Source organism: Salmo salar, chromosome 16, assembly GCF_965601325.2.
Source record: "Salmo salar chromosome 16, fSalSal1, whole genome shotgun sequence".
NCBI classification, from domain to species: domain Eukaryota; kingdom Metazoa; phylum Chordata; class Actinopteri; order Salmoniformes; family Salmonidae; genus Salmo; species Salmo salar.
Window position 1 is genome coordinate 38,851,572 of NC_138306.1, and position 17,544 is coordinate 38,869,115.

The 17,544-nt window shown below is 41.7% G+C and overlaps 2 protein-coding genes across 3 annotated transcripts; one reads left to right on the top strand and one right to left on the bottom strand.

Moving 5' to 3' along the window:
* Positions 1-629: 629 nt before the first annotated feature.
* Positions 630-3,722, top strand: LOC106573616 (galanin peptides). Of its 2 annotated transcripts, XM_014148818.3 has the most exons (7): positions 630-789; positions 894-974; positions 1,274-1,328; positions 1,721-1,792; positions 2,653-2,739; positions 3,095-3,166; positions 3,491-3,722. In XM_014148818.3, exons 2-7 carry the CDS (start codon positions 894-896, stop codon positions 3,550-3,552), a joined length of 429 nt encoding a protein of 142 aa, XP_014004293.1. In that variant the 5' UTR covers positions 630-789; the 3' UTR covers positions 3,553-3,722. The 2 variants fall into 2 exon arrangements, with proteins under 2 accessions (XP_014004293.1, XP_014004298.1); XM_014148823.3 differs by lacking the exon at positions 1,721-1,792 and having other exon boundaries at positions 635-789.
* On the bottom strand, positions 3,326-6,206 carry zgc:110339 (SDR family oxidoreductase). The gene is made up of 6 exons (XM_014148817.3): positions 5,790-6,206; positions 5,582-5,633; positions 4,945-5,132; positions 4,607-4,762; positions 4,288-4,398; positions 3,326-4,159 (listed from the first exon to the last, which is right to left on the bottom strand). Exons 1-6 carry the CDS (start codon positions 6,045-6,047, stop codon positions 4,046-4,048), a joined length of 879 nt encoding a protein of 292 aa, XP_014004292.3. The 5' UTR covers positions 6,048-6,206; the 3' UTR covers positions 3,326-4,045.
* Between the last annotated feature and the right edge of the window lie 11,338 nt (positions 6,207-17,544).

Here is a 17,544-nt window from a genome sequence, read left to right on the forward strand (position 1 = left end):
TCAATAAAGAACTTAATTTAAAGCCCTGTGAGTGAGTTGTTTTTCTCCTTTTATTGATCTCGTGTCCATGTAAGCTATCACCATAACTGTTTTTTTTAATCTCCTTTTAGTCAAATTTTAAGGCAACTGTTTCTTGATAAAGGCTACAGAAAAGTTCCAACGCATTTTTACGAAATAGATATCACCCTTCCATTATGGAATTCCTGCTTTTCTGACTATATTAAAATTGACCTGCCCACAAACCCATGGAAATGTATCCCCTTGTCTTCCTAATTTTTCTTTTATCTCTAGGCATGTTTGTATGTAATGGTTTTGTATTTTTACATTTGAACCATTTAACCAGTCATAGAGGCTCTAAAATAAATATTCTAGATTTACTGATCTTATAGCAGTGTTCGTTTTGACATGCATAATAAAATGTTTTCTACAAATTACATCACGTGAGATTCTATTAGTGATAAAATGTATCTGACTTTAAGAACTATTGTCCAACTCAATGTCTCATAAGGTTGCAAAAAGAACATGTTATTGTAATTTCATCGTGACATGACCACTACAGGAGGGGGAAGGTAGTTGTGACGTCTGAATTTGAGGAGCGGGGGGGGGTGTATTATAAAAGGCCATCAAAATCATTCTATCCTAAACCAGAAGCACCACAGGGACATTGAAGATCTCTTTGCTGTAATATTGCGTTGTATTTTTGCTTATTCTATAAGCATACCTATTTTGAAGAAAGTCTTAATTTAAAAGTTTATCTTTTATCTCTTGTACTGTTGAACAAAACTAAAGGTAAGCCGCTTTAAGACTTCTTTGGAAATTTTTGATTTGCAACTTTTAACTTCTAAAATTGAGAGTTTTTCTACAACTAACACTTTTTTAATATCTTGCCTTAGATGAAGAAGTCTTTTGGAGTAGTGTGCATATCACTAATTTTATGTGCAGCTCTGTCAGAAACAATTGGATTAGTGATTGCGGTAGGTCAACATTTTATTGTATTTGGCAAAATGTTGTTTTAAATGCTCTTATTTTTTTTGTTGTTTTAACTACAAGTTGGCTATTGCAAGCAACATAAAAATTATATGAATGTTTTTGCCTATTATCTAGACATAACACCATAACAAGCATTGAGATAATTGAGTTCTTGCATTATAGTCAGGTCAAGCAATTCGCATTCAGAAAATTAGATAAATTGTTGAGGAAACAGATGAGTGACTGTACAGTGTGTGTATAAGGAATCTGATTTGTGTGTGTGTGTGCGTTTGTCTCATAACAGGGTAAAGAGAAGCGAGGGTGGACACTAAACAGTGCTGGCTACCTTTTGGGTCCCCGTAAGTGACTGTTATGTATTAAATACATGTACTCTTTCACACAACTCTCAAAATTCCACTATCAAGTACTTTTAACTAAACTATCATTTACACACCTGCCCTGCCTCCATTATCATGCTCTTTTCATATTTGTTTCCCCCATTATACTTTTTCACATTTCACCTGGCTGTGTAATGTGGCATGATGTATTCCAACAAACTTGTTCTGTGTAGTTATTGGGCTTTTAATTTGTTATATCCTTTTAAATGACTATATTTTGAAAAGCCTATTTGCACAGGAACATATTTATTCCCAAGGTTCATGGATTATTGTCAACACAGAATGAGGATGTATCCCATAACACAGGTCCTTGTGGTAAATTTAGGTAAAATGCCATCATCCCTGTGTTTCAGGTCGTATTGATCACCTAATACAGATAAAGGATAATCCAAGCGTAAGGGGGAGAGAAGAACTGCTAAGTCAATGTAAGATTGCTCCTGCAGGACATTGAAGTCAGCAGAGGAATTGCTCTGTGACGCCTTGCTCCTCTGTTTATTATTTGCAGACTTAACTCTTAATGCAACAACCAAGTGTTTATCACAGCCATGGCCACTTTATGTTTATTGGTTTGTTTTTCCACATGTTTCTGAATTATTAAACCATCATACAAGATCTTTTAATCTCAGAGGCACTGTCAGAACAAAGTTGATCATTTCATTTTTGCATGTAATTATACTTGATGGGTGATGACTGTGGGAAACGCATCAAGTGCTAAGGGTTAACGTCAAAATTCAAGGATTACACTTCAGATAATTAGTGCTCTTACATGATTATTCAGTGCACTATTACTAGCCCACTTGACTCAAACCTTTATTAAAGTTGTTGATGGGGTGAGGTATATTGTAATTTCAATCATTGTCTTTGCTGCTCCTTGCCCCTCTCACTATATATATATATATATATATATATATAAGCAATGTGCTCTCTGAGATGGACAACGAATGAAATTACTATTTTACCCTTCTTTGCATGCGGAGGGACCCTTCCTTAATATATAAAAAACATTTCAGGTTCTGTTTCCATCAATGAATATGTGCCTTTCTTTCATGTATTTCATTGGTGAAGATATGTTTTCCAGCAATTGAATGACTCAAGCCCTGCAGGTTGCTTTTCAGACTCTTGACAGATAAAAGGAAAAGCACACCATCATAAAGGTTGCCTTATGCCGTCATGTGAGCTTTAGGCAGGGTTGTGGTGTTTGTGTGTAGTGTGCAATGAAGGGGATTTCATCTAGGGAATGGGTAAAAATAAGCTGTGCAAACTATGTTTTTGTTTTGTTGTTCAGACGGCATTGACGGTCACCGCACCCTCAGTGACAAGCATGGCCTTGCTGGGAAGAGAGACATGCCCCTGGACGATGACTTCAAAACAGGTGAGAATCTAAAGCCTTGTAAGCCTACCCTGTTGGTAGAGCATGGTGTTTGCAACGCATGGTGTTTGCAACGCCAGGGTTGTGGGTTTGATTCCCACGGGGGGCCAGTATGGGAAAGAAAAAAAAAAGAAAAAATGATGAAATTAAATGAAATGTATGCATTCACTACTGTAAGTCGCTCTGGATAAGAGCGTCTGCTAAATGACTAAAATGTAAATGTAAAATCTTATAGCCTGCATTTCATTGGCCTATGAGAGGGTAAATCAAATATGTTTAGAGTAGATGACGTACTGTACAGTAAGTCTGCTTTACTCAGTGTAGTCTCTACACCTCATGATGGTCTCTTATTTTGCAGGTGCCTTGAGAATAGCAGATGAGGATGTAATACACACTGTCATTGACTTCTTATCATACCTGAAACTTAAAGGTAAGTTCATGGTGTCTGTTATTAATGTTTAATTACAACAATTAATTACAACAAAAACACTGACAGAATTCTCTTGATTGTTATTTTTTTCATGAATATAAATCAGGTGTTTTGACATGTTCCAAAAATAGTAAAATAATAATTTTTCATATGGTCTGGTTATATTTGTATTTCAAATTTATTTACAGATTACATTTATAGTCAAGATTCCTGGCTATATGTTGCGACAACATTTGGAACAGAGCAAATACTAGCATAGTCCTAATCAGTTATAACCATCTAACTAACTGTGCTCACTCAAATGTTTTGTCATCTACCTTACAGAAATCGGAGCTCTGGATACCATGCCTTCCTCTCTCACATCAGAAGAGATGGGTCAGCCCTAGTTCAACTGATCTCTTCTCTATGCCTCACCCGCCTACAAACAACAGTATCTGTACATTTCCCATTATACTGGATACTGGTGTCATCATAACAACAATATGCTATACAGATTAATCACGTTCTTATTATAATTTGAAAGAAATGGATTGAATAAAACCTTTGAATGGCAAAACATTGTTGTTCCTATATATGTATTATACAGTATATATTTTGTATTCAAACAGTGAGATTACCTTTAGAAAGTGTAACAACAACCCAAACCACTCAGATGAAACAAAGTCTCCAATTTAAAATGTCAAATCTCCCAAGTTCTCTCTCAGACCAACTAGATACAAAGGAATCAGAGATTGCTGAGCAACATAATAGCATGATGTTGCAGTTGTTCGTTCTATTCTGTGATCTCTGCTCAGTGTTTTGTCCCAGTGAACTGTTGGCAGCACCAGCAGAACAACTGCACATAACCCATTCCACAAGTTACTGTTTCCAAGTTGAGCTTCACCATTGTAGCTTGTTTCCAGAGTAGTCCAAGAATCCCCCATGATTTTTTTCTGTCAGATCAGTGATAACAGACAGCAAAGATGATATGCTTTCCTCCGCACTCAAATCCGCCTGATCCAAAAGAGACAGGAAATGCAGCATATCAACTGTCAACTCAGTGAAATACACAGCCATGTATTTTAATGTATTCTAAAGGACCCAACAATAAAATGCCTCAACCAAGAGTATGGGACACTCACGTGTGGGCCACCCATGTCAGTGCGCACCCAGCCAGGGTGAAGAGCCATGCACAGAATCCCTTCAGATTCCAGGTCAGTGGCCAGACACCTTGTCGTCATGTTCAAGGCAGCCTGCATATATATATATATATATATATATATATATATATATATATAAACAAAATGAGATGGACAGGACATGTAATGAATATGTACACATAAGAACAGTCAGATTAACTATCGCCACACCCAAACATCCTATGCCCAATATTGCAACCAGAGATGGTCTGTAATGTTTAAATGGGCTTTGTAGAAACAGCTCATTATGGTTGCTGTTCACCTTTGAGATTCTGTAGGCATAGCTTTTGAAGGCTGCTCCGGCTCCCCAGTTGAGCTTAATGGAGCCAAGTATGGAAGAGATGTTGATCACAGCTGCTCTATGGATCCCCATTCCAGTGCCCCGTGCAGCAGCTGCCTGTAGCAATGGCAGAAATGTCTACAAGAAACAACAACATTATGTGATCTAGAGATAGTTGCAAGAATACAGGTTTCTTATGAAGTAGGGAACTTTTCATAAATGTGTGTGATTTGGCCATGAATAAAAATATCCTCTGTGCTACAACAAAATTAAGATATTTCTCATACATGCTCTTCTAGAGGTGCAACACATTGATTTACCTTGGTGACAAAAAGAGGGGCAACAGTATTACTCTCAAAAGTCTTCATCATGGAGTCAGGTGTCACTGTCTTCAGATCAGTGGATGGATTGATGGCTGCGTTGTTTATGAGGCAATTCAGCCCATCGCTTCCCAGTATAGATGACACCGCTTGCAATGCTGAGTCTATACTTGACTGGCTGACAACATCTGATATGAAAGAGATCATTACCATTCAAAAAGGAACTTCACAGGAAACAAACAGAATTTAGTTTTCGTTTTCTCCTTGGTTTTCTTTTACAGTATTGGTTTCATTTACTTTTACATTATTGGTTTACTTCAGTTTGGCATTTCATCATGTTCTGTTGAGTACTACAAACATATAATTGAGCGAGTAATATAAGTTTTAGTTACTCCAATGAGTTTGAAGGGAGAAAATCCCTGAGAGGAACACATGGGGAAATACCAATACAGTGTTTCTTGCACATTCTGCTTGTATAACAAGTAAGGCATATGGGGCATGTGTCCCAACTATGCATGGCACATGATGCACATGGGATCATATACCAATTACCCAACAAAATGTGGCAAATCAACATCACACTGCACCCTAGTTCATGTGTCCAACTTTTACAAATTATGTCGGCTATGCAACTCACCAAGCTGTACAATATGAACACCTTCGCAGGACTTGGCAATATTTTGAAGATCCTAAAATGAAGATCAGCTTTTATTATTTATCCCTAAATTTACAGCAAAGGCGAATCCTCACACGTGTATTTCCATTACGTGGAAATTCACAAAACAAGTTGAACATGGTGTTAAATTATTATTTTTTAAATAAAGTTGAACATGATGTTCTCCTACCTGTGCTGCGGCTGGATTGCGAACAGTCGCTATTATTGTTTTGGGTCTCTCGGTGCTTCTCGCCAGGTCTTTCACCATTTGTAGACCGAGGCCTCTGCTCGCTCCAGTAATTAATACAGATTGACATTTTGTGAATTGTAGAGTCATAGTTAGTAGATGTCTGTTAATAACTTTGTTGAATGAAGAAGTATGATCGGTCTCAGTGTCCACACATAATTTTTGTAGCGATACAATCTGAAGGCGTGGTTTAAATTTCATAGTAACTCGAATGGACCAATGAGGGTAGGTGCGCTTGATTTAGTGTCTGTGAACTGTTTCCGCTCCATTCTCCTTATTTACTACTAGTCCAAAGTGCAACCCCAAAATACCACTCGGCGCATCTGGCGACCCAAATCGAACGTATACATTTTAAAAGAATGAGTGTGGCTCGCGCCGCGTTCAACCCCAAAGTCTAAATACATGTTCTCAGACATTGGTCGCGAGCGGTGTGGTCAGCCTATTATAAAAAAATAAATGTTTTCAGACGTTAGTCACTTTTCCTTAGAAAAGCTTACACGACCAGGGTTGAAAGTAAGCACAGTGTCCCGGTGTTGTGCCAGAATTCTCCCCCTCCTTCGCGTTCTTCATTGCTGCGACTTGCTTGCTCACTTGGCACATCAAGTGACCAAATTAAACGCACCTATTTTGAAAGAATGGATGTCTCTGGCGCCACACTCAACCCCTAATCTGAATATTACATGTTTTCAGACGTCAGTCACTTAGCCTTAGAAAAGCTTCTTCCACAACCAAAACTGACTGTAAGGTAAAGTTATTGCTAGAGGGAGCGACACTGTTTTGGAACACCTGGTTATTGTTATTTGTTGTGAACTTTCCAGATAGCTATTGGAAGAAGAGAGGCCAAGATAAATCCCTCACAATATTTGTATAAATAACGGTAGGGCTTGCAAACTAAAATAAAATAAATCAAAGTTGTATGTCAGATGTATTAGCTAGCTAGCTATTTTAGATGATTGAATGGTGAACTGACTGATTCTGTATATATACATCTGTTCTCTGGGCTTGTGTTTTACTACCCAGTCTAACAACACTCACTGGTTTGTTTTTCCATCAGGGAGGAGCCTTGCTTAGAAAGAATGAGTTGCCTTAAAGAGCAAAACCATAGAATTTAGGACAATCAGAATGTTTCCCGAAACCTCAGCTGTCTATTCCTCTGAGAACAATGGGTGCCACCTAAGAACATGGGAAGTCAACATTGATTCAGGAGATCACACAGACAGTGTGCCAGGAGTGATTCCCAATGGTTCAGTTGGAGTGGTCAGGGTACAGCAGAGCAGCTGCATCCAGCAGGATGGACCATCACTGTACCAACTACAGATTCTACCCTCCACCACATGATGCTGAGCCCTCACTCCCTCCATGCCCACTAGCCACTCATGGAGATTATGTGCTCCCCGAGTCCATTCCATTTCCTGAACCCCAGTTTAGCAAATAACAGCCATCTCAGTTCAATTGGTGGCCAGAGGTCATCCGAGGGTCCAGTCTACTGCAGTATGATGTCAGTAAGTGCTAATTGAAACCAATAAGAAGCTTTTAAAATATTATACCTCATGGCCGTTACAATCCTCAATATATGGGCGAGTTGGTTTTTCAACGCCTGGCGCTCTGAGTGGGTAGAGATTTAATAAAATGGTGTAAAAGGTGTAAACCCCGTCCACGGCACACAGCGATGCAAAATGAACTTGCCCAACACACTCCATGGACTCCAGTTGTTTTCTGATACTTTACTGGATATCACTACCAGTTATTTTAGTGGTATAGTATATTGCTCTAATTAAAGTTGCTGTTAAGTTACGTATATATATTATTTTGTTTTATCCAGGGTGAATTCTATGATGCTGTAGCGAGTATTTGCCCGGACAGCATGGATGACCATGAGCGAGAGACTATGGCATAGTAATGCCTCAGAGTCAACAGAGCATAAGACTGTCTGTAAGAGCATTTCAAAATTACTGTTGGATTTTACATAACTTAGCAGACACTCAACTTACAGGAGCAATAAGTGCCTTGCTCCAGGGTACATCGACAGATTTTTCACCAAGTCGGCTCAGGGATTCGAACCAGCGACAGTCCAGTTACAGGCCCAATGCTCTTAACCGCTAGGCTACCTAGCAGTGTACATGTAGTCTACATACTGTACATATTTGCAATAACACAGATAAATTGTTATTTTATACTGTTTAATGCAGGACCCTATACAACCTCTATCAGAGAACACACGTTTGAATTCACATGATCAATGACAACATTTCAACAGTGGGAAAAACAAAAATGTCAGCATGACAATTCAAATATGCGGTCTTACATAAGAAGGAGAATAATATGGTCTTCTCTGGCCTTGGACATCTGATTTAGTGGTTATGATAAAGTAGGGCTCTCTGAGTCTAAAGATAGCAATGGAGCAGTATTTTAAACATGTGTTCAATGACCTTACAAGAGTCAAATGGTATATTAGTTTGTGATAATAAGTAGTTCCTTTCACAACAACCATGACTCAAGACCATGTCTGTGGATTCTCAGTGATATGCATCTTTAGCTGTTAATGTACATCCATGACTAAAAGAAAAATTACAAGCTTGTGATTCTTAGCATTAGCTGAGTATGTGTTGTGTAGTATTGCCAGTAGTCTCATTCTTCATGTACCACAGCCTCTCAGTCCTACCTGCCCTCTATGAGCCTGCTGCCCAACCACAGCCTACTTTCCCCCAACTAGCTGGTCTTCCCTGGTCCTCCTGGCTCTGGATACAGCTACAACCACATGTCTGGATCCTACTCCTCACAGATCAGCAGCATGTCAGTCTCAGCCTCAAGTCTCATGACCTGTATAAGATCAACTGTGGGAACAATCTAGAAAATGTAGTCCAGAATGTTTTCTATAACTGCTGATTAATAACACCAATCAACCATCAAACTTGAAAAGCTTCATAACAATTGACCATGGACTTGAAATGTGATATGGATAACGTATGTCCTGCCAGTACCACCAGACCCCCTGCCCCCTCTACCCTCACTGTCCGGCTCTGGTCCCTGATGGTCAGTCCTCCGCTTACAGTGTCGTATGGTAGGATCACACCACAACCATAACCATAGTCTGACCCTTATGTCACGTCTTATGTCACGTTATGTTGTCATTCTATAAAGTTATGTTAATTTATGTTATGACACTGCACATATTGTCAAGATATCATAATCATCTGATCATGGCAGTTACTGTGCATCTTCACTTTTCACTCTAATCTAGTCTCAGTGGATCTCTATAGGACTCCAAATCCAAGAAGTCACTCCTGGTCACTGCAACTGCACTAAATCCTATAAATTGTATCTGTCATTTCTATTTTGGATAATTAAGATATACAGTAGTTTCTTTCATACTCTGTTATGTTATGTTGAGTTTTGTGTTTTAAGTAATCTCACATCAAGTGAGAAGGTTTGTTACATGACCAGGCAATGACTCAGCAATCATTGGGAGTTTTGTAATAAGTCCTTTCACTCCTTGTGTCATTTTCCATTGTATGCCATCATGACTTCTTCATTGTGGCCTCATTGCTGCCGGGATTGGGGGCTGGGATTAAAAATTAAAAATAAAATAAAAATATAGGACAAAACACACATCACGACAAGTGAGACACCACAACACTATATAAAGCACAACATGGTAGCAGCACAAAACATGGTAGAAATATTATTGGGTACAGACAGCAGCACAAAGAGCAAGAAGGTAGAGACAGCAATATATCACCGAAGCAGCCACAACTGTCAGTAAGAGTGTCCATGATTGAGTCTTACTCTGTTATGTTATGTTGAGTTTTGTGTTTTAAGTAATCTCACATCAAGTGAGAAGGTTTGTTACATGACCAGGCAATGACTCAGCAATCATTGGGAGTTTTGTAATAAGTCCTTTCACTCCTTGTGTCATTTTCCATTGTATGCCATCATGACTTCTTCATTGTGGCCTCATTGCTGCCGGGATTGGGGGCTGGGATTAAAAATTAAAATTAAAATAAAAATATAGGACAAAACACACATCACGACAAGCGAGACACCACAACACTATATAAAGCACAACATGGTAGCAGCACAAAACATGGTAGAAATATTATTGGGTACAGACAGCAGCACAAAGAGCAAGAAGGTAGAGACAGCAATATATCACCGAAGCAGCCACAACTGTCAGTAAGAGTGTCCATGATTGAGTCTTACTTTGTTATGTTATGTTGAGTTTTGTGTTTTAAGTAATCTCACATCAAGTGAGAAGGTTTGTTACATGACCAGACAATGACTCAGCAATCATTGGGAGTTTTGTAATAAGTCCTTTCACTCCTTGTGTCATTTTCCATTGTATGCCATCATGACTTCTTCATTGTGGCCTCATTGCTGCCGGGATTGGGGGCTGGGATTAAAAATTAAAAATAAAATAAAAATATAGGACAAAACACACATCACGACAAGCGAGACACCACAACACTATATAAAGCACAACATGGTAGCAGCACAAAACATGGTAGAAATATTATTGGGTACAGACAGCAGCACAAAGAGCAAGAAGGTAGAGACAGCAATATATCACCGAAGCAGCCACAACTGTCAGTAAGAGTGTCCATGATTGAGTCTTTGAATGAAGAGATGGAGATAAAATGGTCCAGTTTGAGTGTTTTTTGCAGCTCGTTCTAGTCACGAGCTGCAGCGAACTGAAAGAGGAGCGACCCAGGGATGTGTGTGCTTTGGGGACCTTTAACAGAATGTGACTGGCAGAACGGGTGTTGTATGTGGAGGATGAGGGCTGCAGTAAGTATCTCAGACAGGGGGGAGTGAGGCCTAAGAGGGTTTTATAAATAAGCATCAACCAATGGGTCTTGCGACTAGTTTACAGAGTAGTATAGAGTGCAGTGATGTGTCCTATGATGTGATGTGTCCTATAAGGACCATTGGTGGCAAATCTGATTGCCAAATGATAAAGAACTTCTAGCCACTCAAATGACCTTGTGTCCTCATGGGTGGATTGTTTCTTAATATTTTTCATAATTTCATAATTAATACAAATTATTTCAAAGAACGCGCTGAAACTACTGTGTTTCGATGTCAAATGGTTTTGATATTTTTCTTTCTTCTGTGATGTTGTCACATCCTGACCATAGAGAGCTCGTATTTTTCTATGGTAGAGTAGGTCAGGGCGTGACTGGGGGGTTTTGTCTAGTTTATTTATTTCTATGTTTGGTTCTAGTTTCTTTTTTCAATTTTCTTTTTTTTGTCTAGTTTAAATTTTCTATGTTGTGTTCTAGGTTATTTTTTCTATGTTGGGTTTTTTGTCTAGTTTAAATTTTCTATGTTGTGTTCTAGGTTCTTTTTTTCTAGGTTGGGTTTTTGTATGATTCCCAATTAGAGGCAGCTGGTCATCGTATTTAAGTTGTTGTTTTTCCCACTAGCATTTGTGGGAGATTATTTTGAGTTTATGCATGTTGCACCTCTTCGTCACGGTTTGTTGTTTTTGTTTATAGTTTATTGTATGTCTTGCATAGTTTCACAGAAATAAAGATGTGGAACGATACGCACGCTGCGCCTTGGTCTCCTTCATACGACGACCGTGACAGAATCTCCCACCACCAAAGGACCAAGCAGCGTGCCCAGGAGGAGCAGGGATCCTGGGCCCGGGAGAAAAGAGAGTGGAGGACATCCTGGTCCTGGGAGGAGGTAATGGCAGGGGACAAGACACTGCCAGGGAAGGAGGCGGAGACAGCGAGAGAGGAACGGCGATGATACGAGGAACTAGCACGGCAACGACGGAAGCCCGAGAGGCAGCTCCCAAAATGTTTTTTTTGGGGGGGGGGGCACACAGGGAGATTGGCGGAGTCAGGTTGTAGACCTGAGCTAACTCCCCGTGCTTACCGTGGGGAGCGTGTGACCAGACAGGCACCGTGTTATGTGGTGATGCGCACCGTATCTCCAGTGTGCATTCACAGCCTGGTGCGCTTGTTGCCGGCTCCCCGCATTTGCCGGGCTAAAGTGAGCATTCAGCCAGGACGGCTTGTGCCGGCTCAGCGCTCCTGGTCTCCAGTGCGTCTCCTCGGTCCAGGATATCCTGCACCAGCTTTACACACTGTGTCCCCAGTGCGCTTTCACAGCCCAGTGAGTCCTGTGCCAGCGCCCCGCACTTGCCGGGCTAAAGTGAGCATTCAGCCAGGACGGGTTGTGCCAGCTCTATGCTCCAGACCTCCAGTGCGCCTTCACGGTCCACTATATCCTGCACCGGTTCTACGCACCAGGTCTCCAGTGCACCTCCACAGCCCAGTATGTCCTGTGCCTGCTCCCCGCACTCTCCCTGAAGTGTGTATTCCCAGTCAGGTATGTCCTGTGCCTCCTCCTCGCACTCTCCCTGAGGTGCGTGTCACTAGTTCGGTGCCACCTGTACCGGTCCCACGCATCAGGCCTCCAGTGCGCCTCCCCAGTCTAGTACGTCCTGTGCCTAATCCTCGCACTCGCCCTGAAGTGCGTGTCACCAGTCTGGTGTCACCTGTCCCGGCTCCACGCACTAGGCCTCCAGTGCGCCTGCCCAGTCCGGCGACAGTCCCCAGTCCGGAGCTTCCGGCGACAGTCCCCAGTCTGGAGCTTCCGGCGACAGTCCCCAGCCCGGAGCTTCCGGCGACAGTCCCCAGCCCGGAGCTTCCGGCGACAGTCCCCAGCCCGGACCTTCCGGCGACAGTCCCCAGCCCGGACCTTCCGGCGACAGTCCCCAGTCCGGAGCCTCCTGAGACGGCCCGCAGCCCGGAGCCTCCTGAGACGGCCCGCAGCCCGGCGCCTCCTGAGACGGCCCGCAGCCCGGCGCCTCCTGAGACGGCCCGCAGCCCGGCGCCTCCTGAGACGGCCCGCAGCCCGGAGCCTCCTGAGATGGCCCGCAGCCCGGAGCCTCCAGCGACGGCCCGGAGCCTCCAGCGACGGCCCGGAGCCTCCAGCGACGGCCCGGAGCCTCCAGCGACGGACCGGAGTCTCCAGCGACGGTCCGTGGTCCGGAGCCTCCACCGATGCTGGCGGGTTTGCAGGATGAGCGGGTTCTTCGTCCTGCACCAGAGCCGCCTCCTATGCTGGCGGGTTCGCAGGATGAGAGGGTTCTTCGTCCCGCACCAGAACCGCCTCCGATGCGGGAGGATCCGCGGGATGAGAAGGTTCTTCGTCCTGCACCAAAGCCGCCACCAATACTAGACACCAATACTAACCCTCCCTTTTGGTTTCAGGTTTTGCGGCTGGAGTCCGCCCCTTTAGGGGGGGGGGGGGGGGGGTACTGTCATGTCCTGACCATAGAGAGCTCATATTTTTCTATGGTAGAGTAGGTCAGGGCGTGACTGGGGGATTTAGTCTAGTTTATTTAGTTCTATGTTTGGTTCTAGTTTCTTTTTTCAATGGTAGGTTTTTTGTCTAGTTTAAATTTTCTATGTTCTTTTTTCTAGGTTGGGGTTTTTGTATGATTCCCAATTAGAGGCAGCTGGTCATCGTTGTCTCTAATTGGGGATCATATTTAAGTTGTTGTTTTTCCCACTAGTGTTTGTGGGAGATTATTTTGAGTTTATGCATGTTGCACCTCTTCATCACAGTTTGTTGTTTTTGTTTATAGTATGTCTTGCATAGTTTCACATATAAATAAAGATGTAGAACGATACGCACGCTGCGCCTTGGTCTCCTTCATACGACGACCGTGACAGATGTACAGTACCAGTCAAAAGTTTGGACACACCTACTCATCCAAGGGTTTTTCTTTATTTTTACTATTTTCTACATTGTAGAATAATAGTGAAGACATCAAAACTATGAAATAACACATATAGGCATCACGTAGTATGCAAATAAGTGTTAAACAAATCAAAATATATTTTATATTTGAGATTCTTCAAAGTAGCCACCCTTTGCCTTGATGGCAGCTTTGTACACTCTTGGCATTCTCTCAACCAGCTTCACCTGGAATGCTTTTCCAATAGTCTTGAAGGAGTTCCCACATATGCAGAGCACTTGTTGGCCGCTTTTCCTTCACTCTGTGGTCCAACTCATCCCAAACCATCTCAACTGGGTTGAGGTCGGAGCTTTGTGGAGGCCAGGTCATCTGATGCAGCACTCCATCACTCTCCCTGGTCAAATAGCCCTGACACAGCCTGGAGGAGTGTTGGGTCATTGTCCTGTTGAAAAACAAATGGTGGTCCCACTAAGTGCAAACCAGATGGGATGGCGTATCGCTGCAGAATGCTGTGGTAGCGATGCTGGTTAAGTGTGCCTTGAATTCTAAATAAATCAGTGTCACCAGCAAAGCAACGTCACACCATCACACCTCCTCCTCCATGCTTCACGGTGGGAACCACACCTGCGGAGATCATCCATTCACCTACTGTGCATCTCAGAAAGACACGGCGGTTGGATCCAAAAAGCATTTATTTGGGCTGCAATCTGAGGTACTGTTAACTCTAATGAACTTATCCTCTGCAGCAGAGGTAACTCTGGGTCTTCCTTTCCTGTGGCGGTCCTCATGAGAGCCAGTTTCATCATAGCGCTTGATGGTTTTTGCCACTGCACTTGAAGAAACTTTCAAGTTCATAACATTTTCCAGATTAGCTGACCTTCATGCCTTAAAGTAATGATGGACCGTCATTTTTCGTAACAAAATGTGGGGAAAAGCCAAAGGGTCTGAATACTTTCTGAATTCACTGTATATAAAGATGTTTTGAATTCATATGTACTATATATGTATTTATTTGTTACATTATTTATGTATTTATTGCCTGCAGAAAGTATTCATACCCCTTGACTTTTCCCACATTTTGTTGTTTTACAGCCTGAAATTAAAATAGATTAAATTGATATTTTTTGTCAGTGGGCTACACATAATACCCCATAATATGAAAGTGGAATGGTGTTTTAATTTTGTATTTTTTTTGCCTAAATAATTTCAGGTGAAAAGATTTGCTTAGAAAGTCACATAATAAGTTGGGGAGTTTTTCAGGATAAAAAAGCAACTGAATGCAGCTAAGCATAGGCAAAAACCTAGAGGAAAACCTTGTTCAGTCTGCTTTCCACCAACCACTGGTAGATTAATTTACCTTTCAGCAGGACAATAACCTAAAACACAAGGCCAAATATACACTGGAGTTGCTTACCAAGAAGACAGTGAATGTAGACCGTTTAGACTTAAATGGTTGTCTAGGAATGACCAACAACCAATTTGACAGAGCTTGAAGAATTTTGAAAAGAATCATGGGCAAATGTTGCACAATCAAGGTGTGAAAAGCTCTTAGAGACTTTCTTAGAAAGAGTTGTAATCACTGCCAAAGGTGCTTCTACAAAGTATTGACTCAGGGGGTGTGAATACTTACTGTATGTAAATTAGATATTTCTGTATAACATTTTCATACATTTCTGAAAACATATTTTAATGAGTAATTATGGGGTATTGTGTGTAGATGGGTGAATTAATTCAATTTATAACTTGAATTCAGGCTGTAACACAACAAAATGTCTGATAAGTCAAGGGGTATGAATACTTTCTGAAGGCATTGTTTGTACAGTGCATTCGGAAAGTATTCAGACCACTTCACTTTCCCACATTTTGTAACGTTACAGCCTTATTCTAAAATGGATTAAATTGTTTGTTTTTTCTCATCAATCTACACACAATACTCCATAATGACAAAGCCAAAACAGGTTTTTAGAAATGTTTGCACATTTACTACAAATAAAAAGCTGAAATATCATACTTGAATAAGTATTCAGACCCTTTACTCAGTATATTGTTGAAGCACCTTTGGCAGTGATTACAGCCTCGACTCTTATTGGGTATGACACTACAAGCTTGGCATACCTGTATTTGGGGATTTTCTCCTGTTCTTCTGTGCAGATCCTCTCAAGCTCTGTCTGGTTTGATGGGGAGCATCGCTGCACAGCTATTTTCAGTTCTGTCCAGGGATGTTTGATGCGGCTCAAGTCTGGGCTCTTGCTGGGCCACTCAAGGACATTCAGAGACTTGTCCCGAAGCCACTCAAGCATCGTCTTGGCTCTGTGTAACCATGGCAACTGGCAAGTTCAGCATGGTGGCAGCACTTTTACTTTGTGTTTATTTTAATTATCAATGCAAATAATCGCATCTGCAATCTAGATGAAAGAACAGTAAATTCTCAGCAACTTCTCAGTCATGCCAACACTTTTGATGGCATACCAAACTTTCATATCACCTTGCCACAAAGTAAAACGATCATCGAAAGCCAGTCTGAAATCTCAAATTAGTGGTGGAGATCTTATAATAACTCTATGCCTTCTCTTATCGGGTGATATCCATCAATGCTGGCCTATGTACCCATGCTCCTCTTGCGAACGTTGGATTAAGAGTAGCAGCAAAGCTCTGGTAAGCTTGGAATGAGCACAGTGTATTCATCTAAAATGCAGCGATCCTAGCTTTGGATATGGGGTCAATGAAACTTAAATTTGCTGTCTGTTTGCTGTACCCTTGGGGTGTGTGAGCATTGAAGGTGGAGTGGGACCAGAGGACTTACCATAGACAGAGAGTGCACCAGAGGAGGGGGGGGGGGTCCACAGTGGTGCGGAAGCCACCATAGGCGATAGACGGGGGAGACGGTGGTGAGGACGACGGAGCAGCACCTGGAGAGGGGTGCTCCATGGAGGCAGAGAGGCCACTAGAGGCAGTGCAGCGGGAGGATGGTAGTGTAGTGGGAGGTGAGTTACAAGTGGATCTGGAATTCATTGAGGCCTTTGGGAAGAAAGGTTTACATTTTGTGCACTTAAACGTCCGAAGCCTACTACCGAAGATCGATGAGATACTCCTGTTAGTTCGCAAATCAGAGGTGGGTGTCTTCTGTTTTACTGAGACATGGTTGGATTCATCTGTGACTCAGAAATTGAGATAGACAATTACTCTGTTGTCAGGAAGGATCGGAAACAGAGCGGTGGGGGATATGTACATTTGTAAAATCGGACATTGCTTATAACGTCCGATCCGATTTAAGCGTTGATCTGGAGATTGTCTAGCTGGATATCTGCCTTCCAAAAACCAAGCCGATTTTGGTTGGGGGTGTGTTACAGGCCGCCCAATCAGAATGCATTCTAAGAAGGTCTCGAAATTGTGTTGTCAAACTGTAATAATTAGCAGGTGAAAAAAATACTTTTGTTAGGGGATTTCAATACTGATGTCTGCAAAAAGAATAGTCCAACCCACAATGTATTTATGCACTTCTGTAGATAATTTGCTCTGACACAAATGATAAAAGATCCCACCAGGATATGTGAAACAGTGCAAAGTACGATTGATTTAATATTAGTGTCTGATAAATACAAAATATCGCAGAGTGGGGTAATAGTATATGGAATCAGTGATTATGTTTTTACATTTTGCACAAGGAGGGTTTTTAAACATATATTTAAGTGTCACAAAACTGTTAGAATCAGGGGACTCCAAAAATATTGTGTTGACATGTTTGGGGTGCAAATGGGTAAAATTGACTGGTCACCTGTGCTGGAAAGCGTTTGGGTAGACAGTGCTTGGGAAGCCTTTCAATGTAGATTCCTTGATGTGGTGAATGTGATGGCTCCCATTAGACGGGTCAGAGTAAAGCCGAGATCTAGCCCTTGGTTTAATCATGAAATTCTAGAATCTATCCAACCAAGGAATAAAGCTTTTAATAAATTTAAAAGCTCTCAAGAGCAGCCTGATTTT

Coding starts and splice junctions, on each gene's coding strand:
- LOC106573616 (XM_014148818.3), top strand. CDS start 894: ATGAAGAAGTCTTTTGGAGTAGTGTGCATATCACTAATTTTATGTGCA. Junction 1,329..1,720: donor TGGCTACCTTTTGGGTCCCC/GTAAGTGACTGT, acceptor CCTGTGTTTCAG/GTCGTATTGATCACCTAATA. Junction 2,740..3,094: donor GGACGATGACTTCAAAACAG/GTGAGAATCTAA, acceptor CTTATTTTGCAG/GTGCCTTGAGAATAGCAGAT.
- zgc:110339 (XM_014148817.3), bottom strand. CDS start 6,047: ATGAAATTTAAACCACGCCTTCAGATTGTATCGCTACAAAAATTATGT. Junction 5,634..5,789: donor GCAATCCAGCCGCAGCACAG/GTAGGAGAACAT, acceptor TCTTCATTTTAG/GATCTTCAAAATATTGCCAA. Junction 4,399..4,606: donor ATGCCTACAGAATCTCAAAG/GTGAACAGCAAC, acceptor ATATATATGCAG/GCTGCCTTGAACATGACGAC.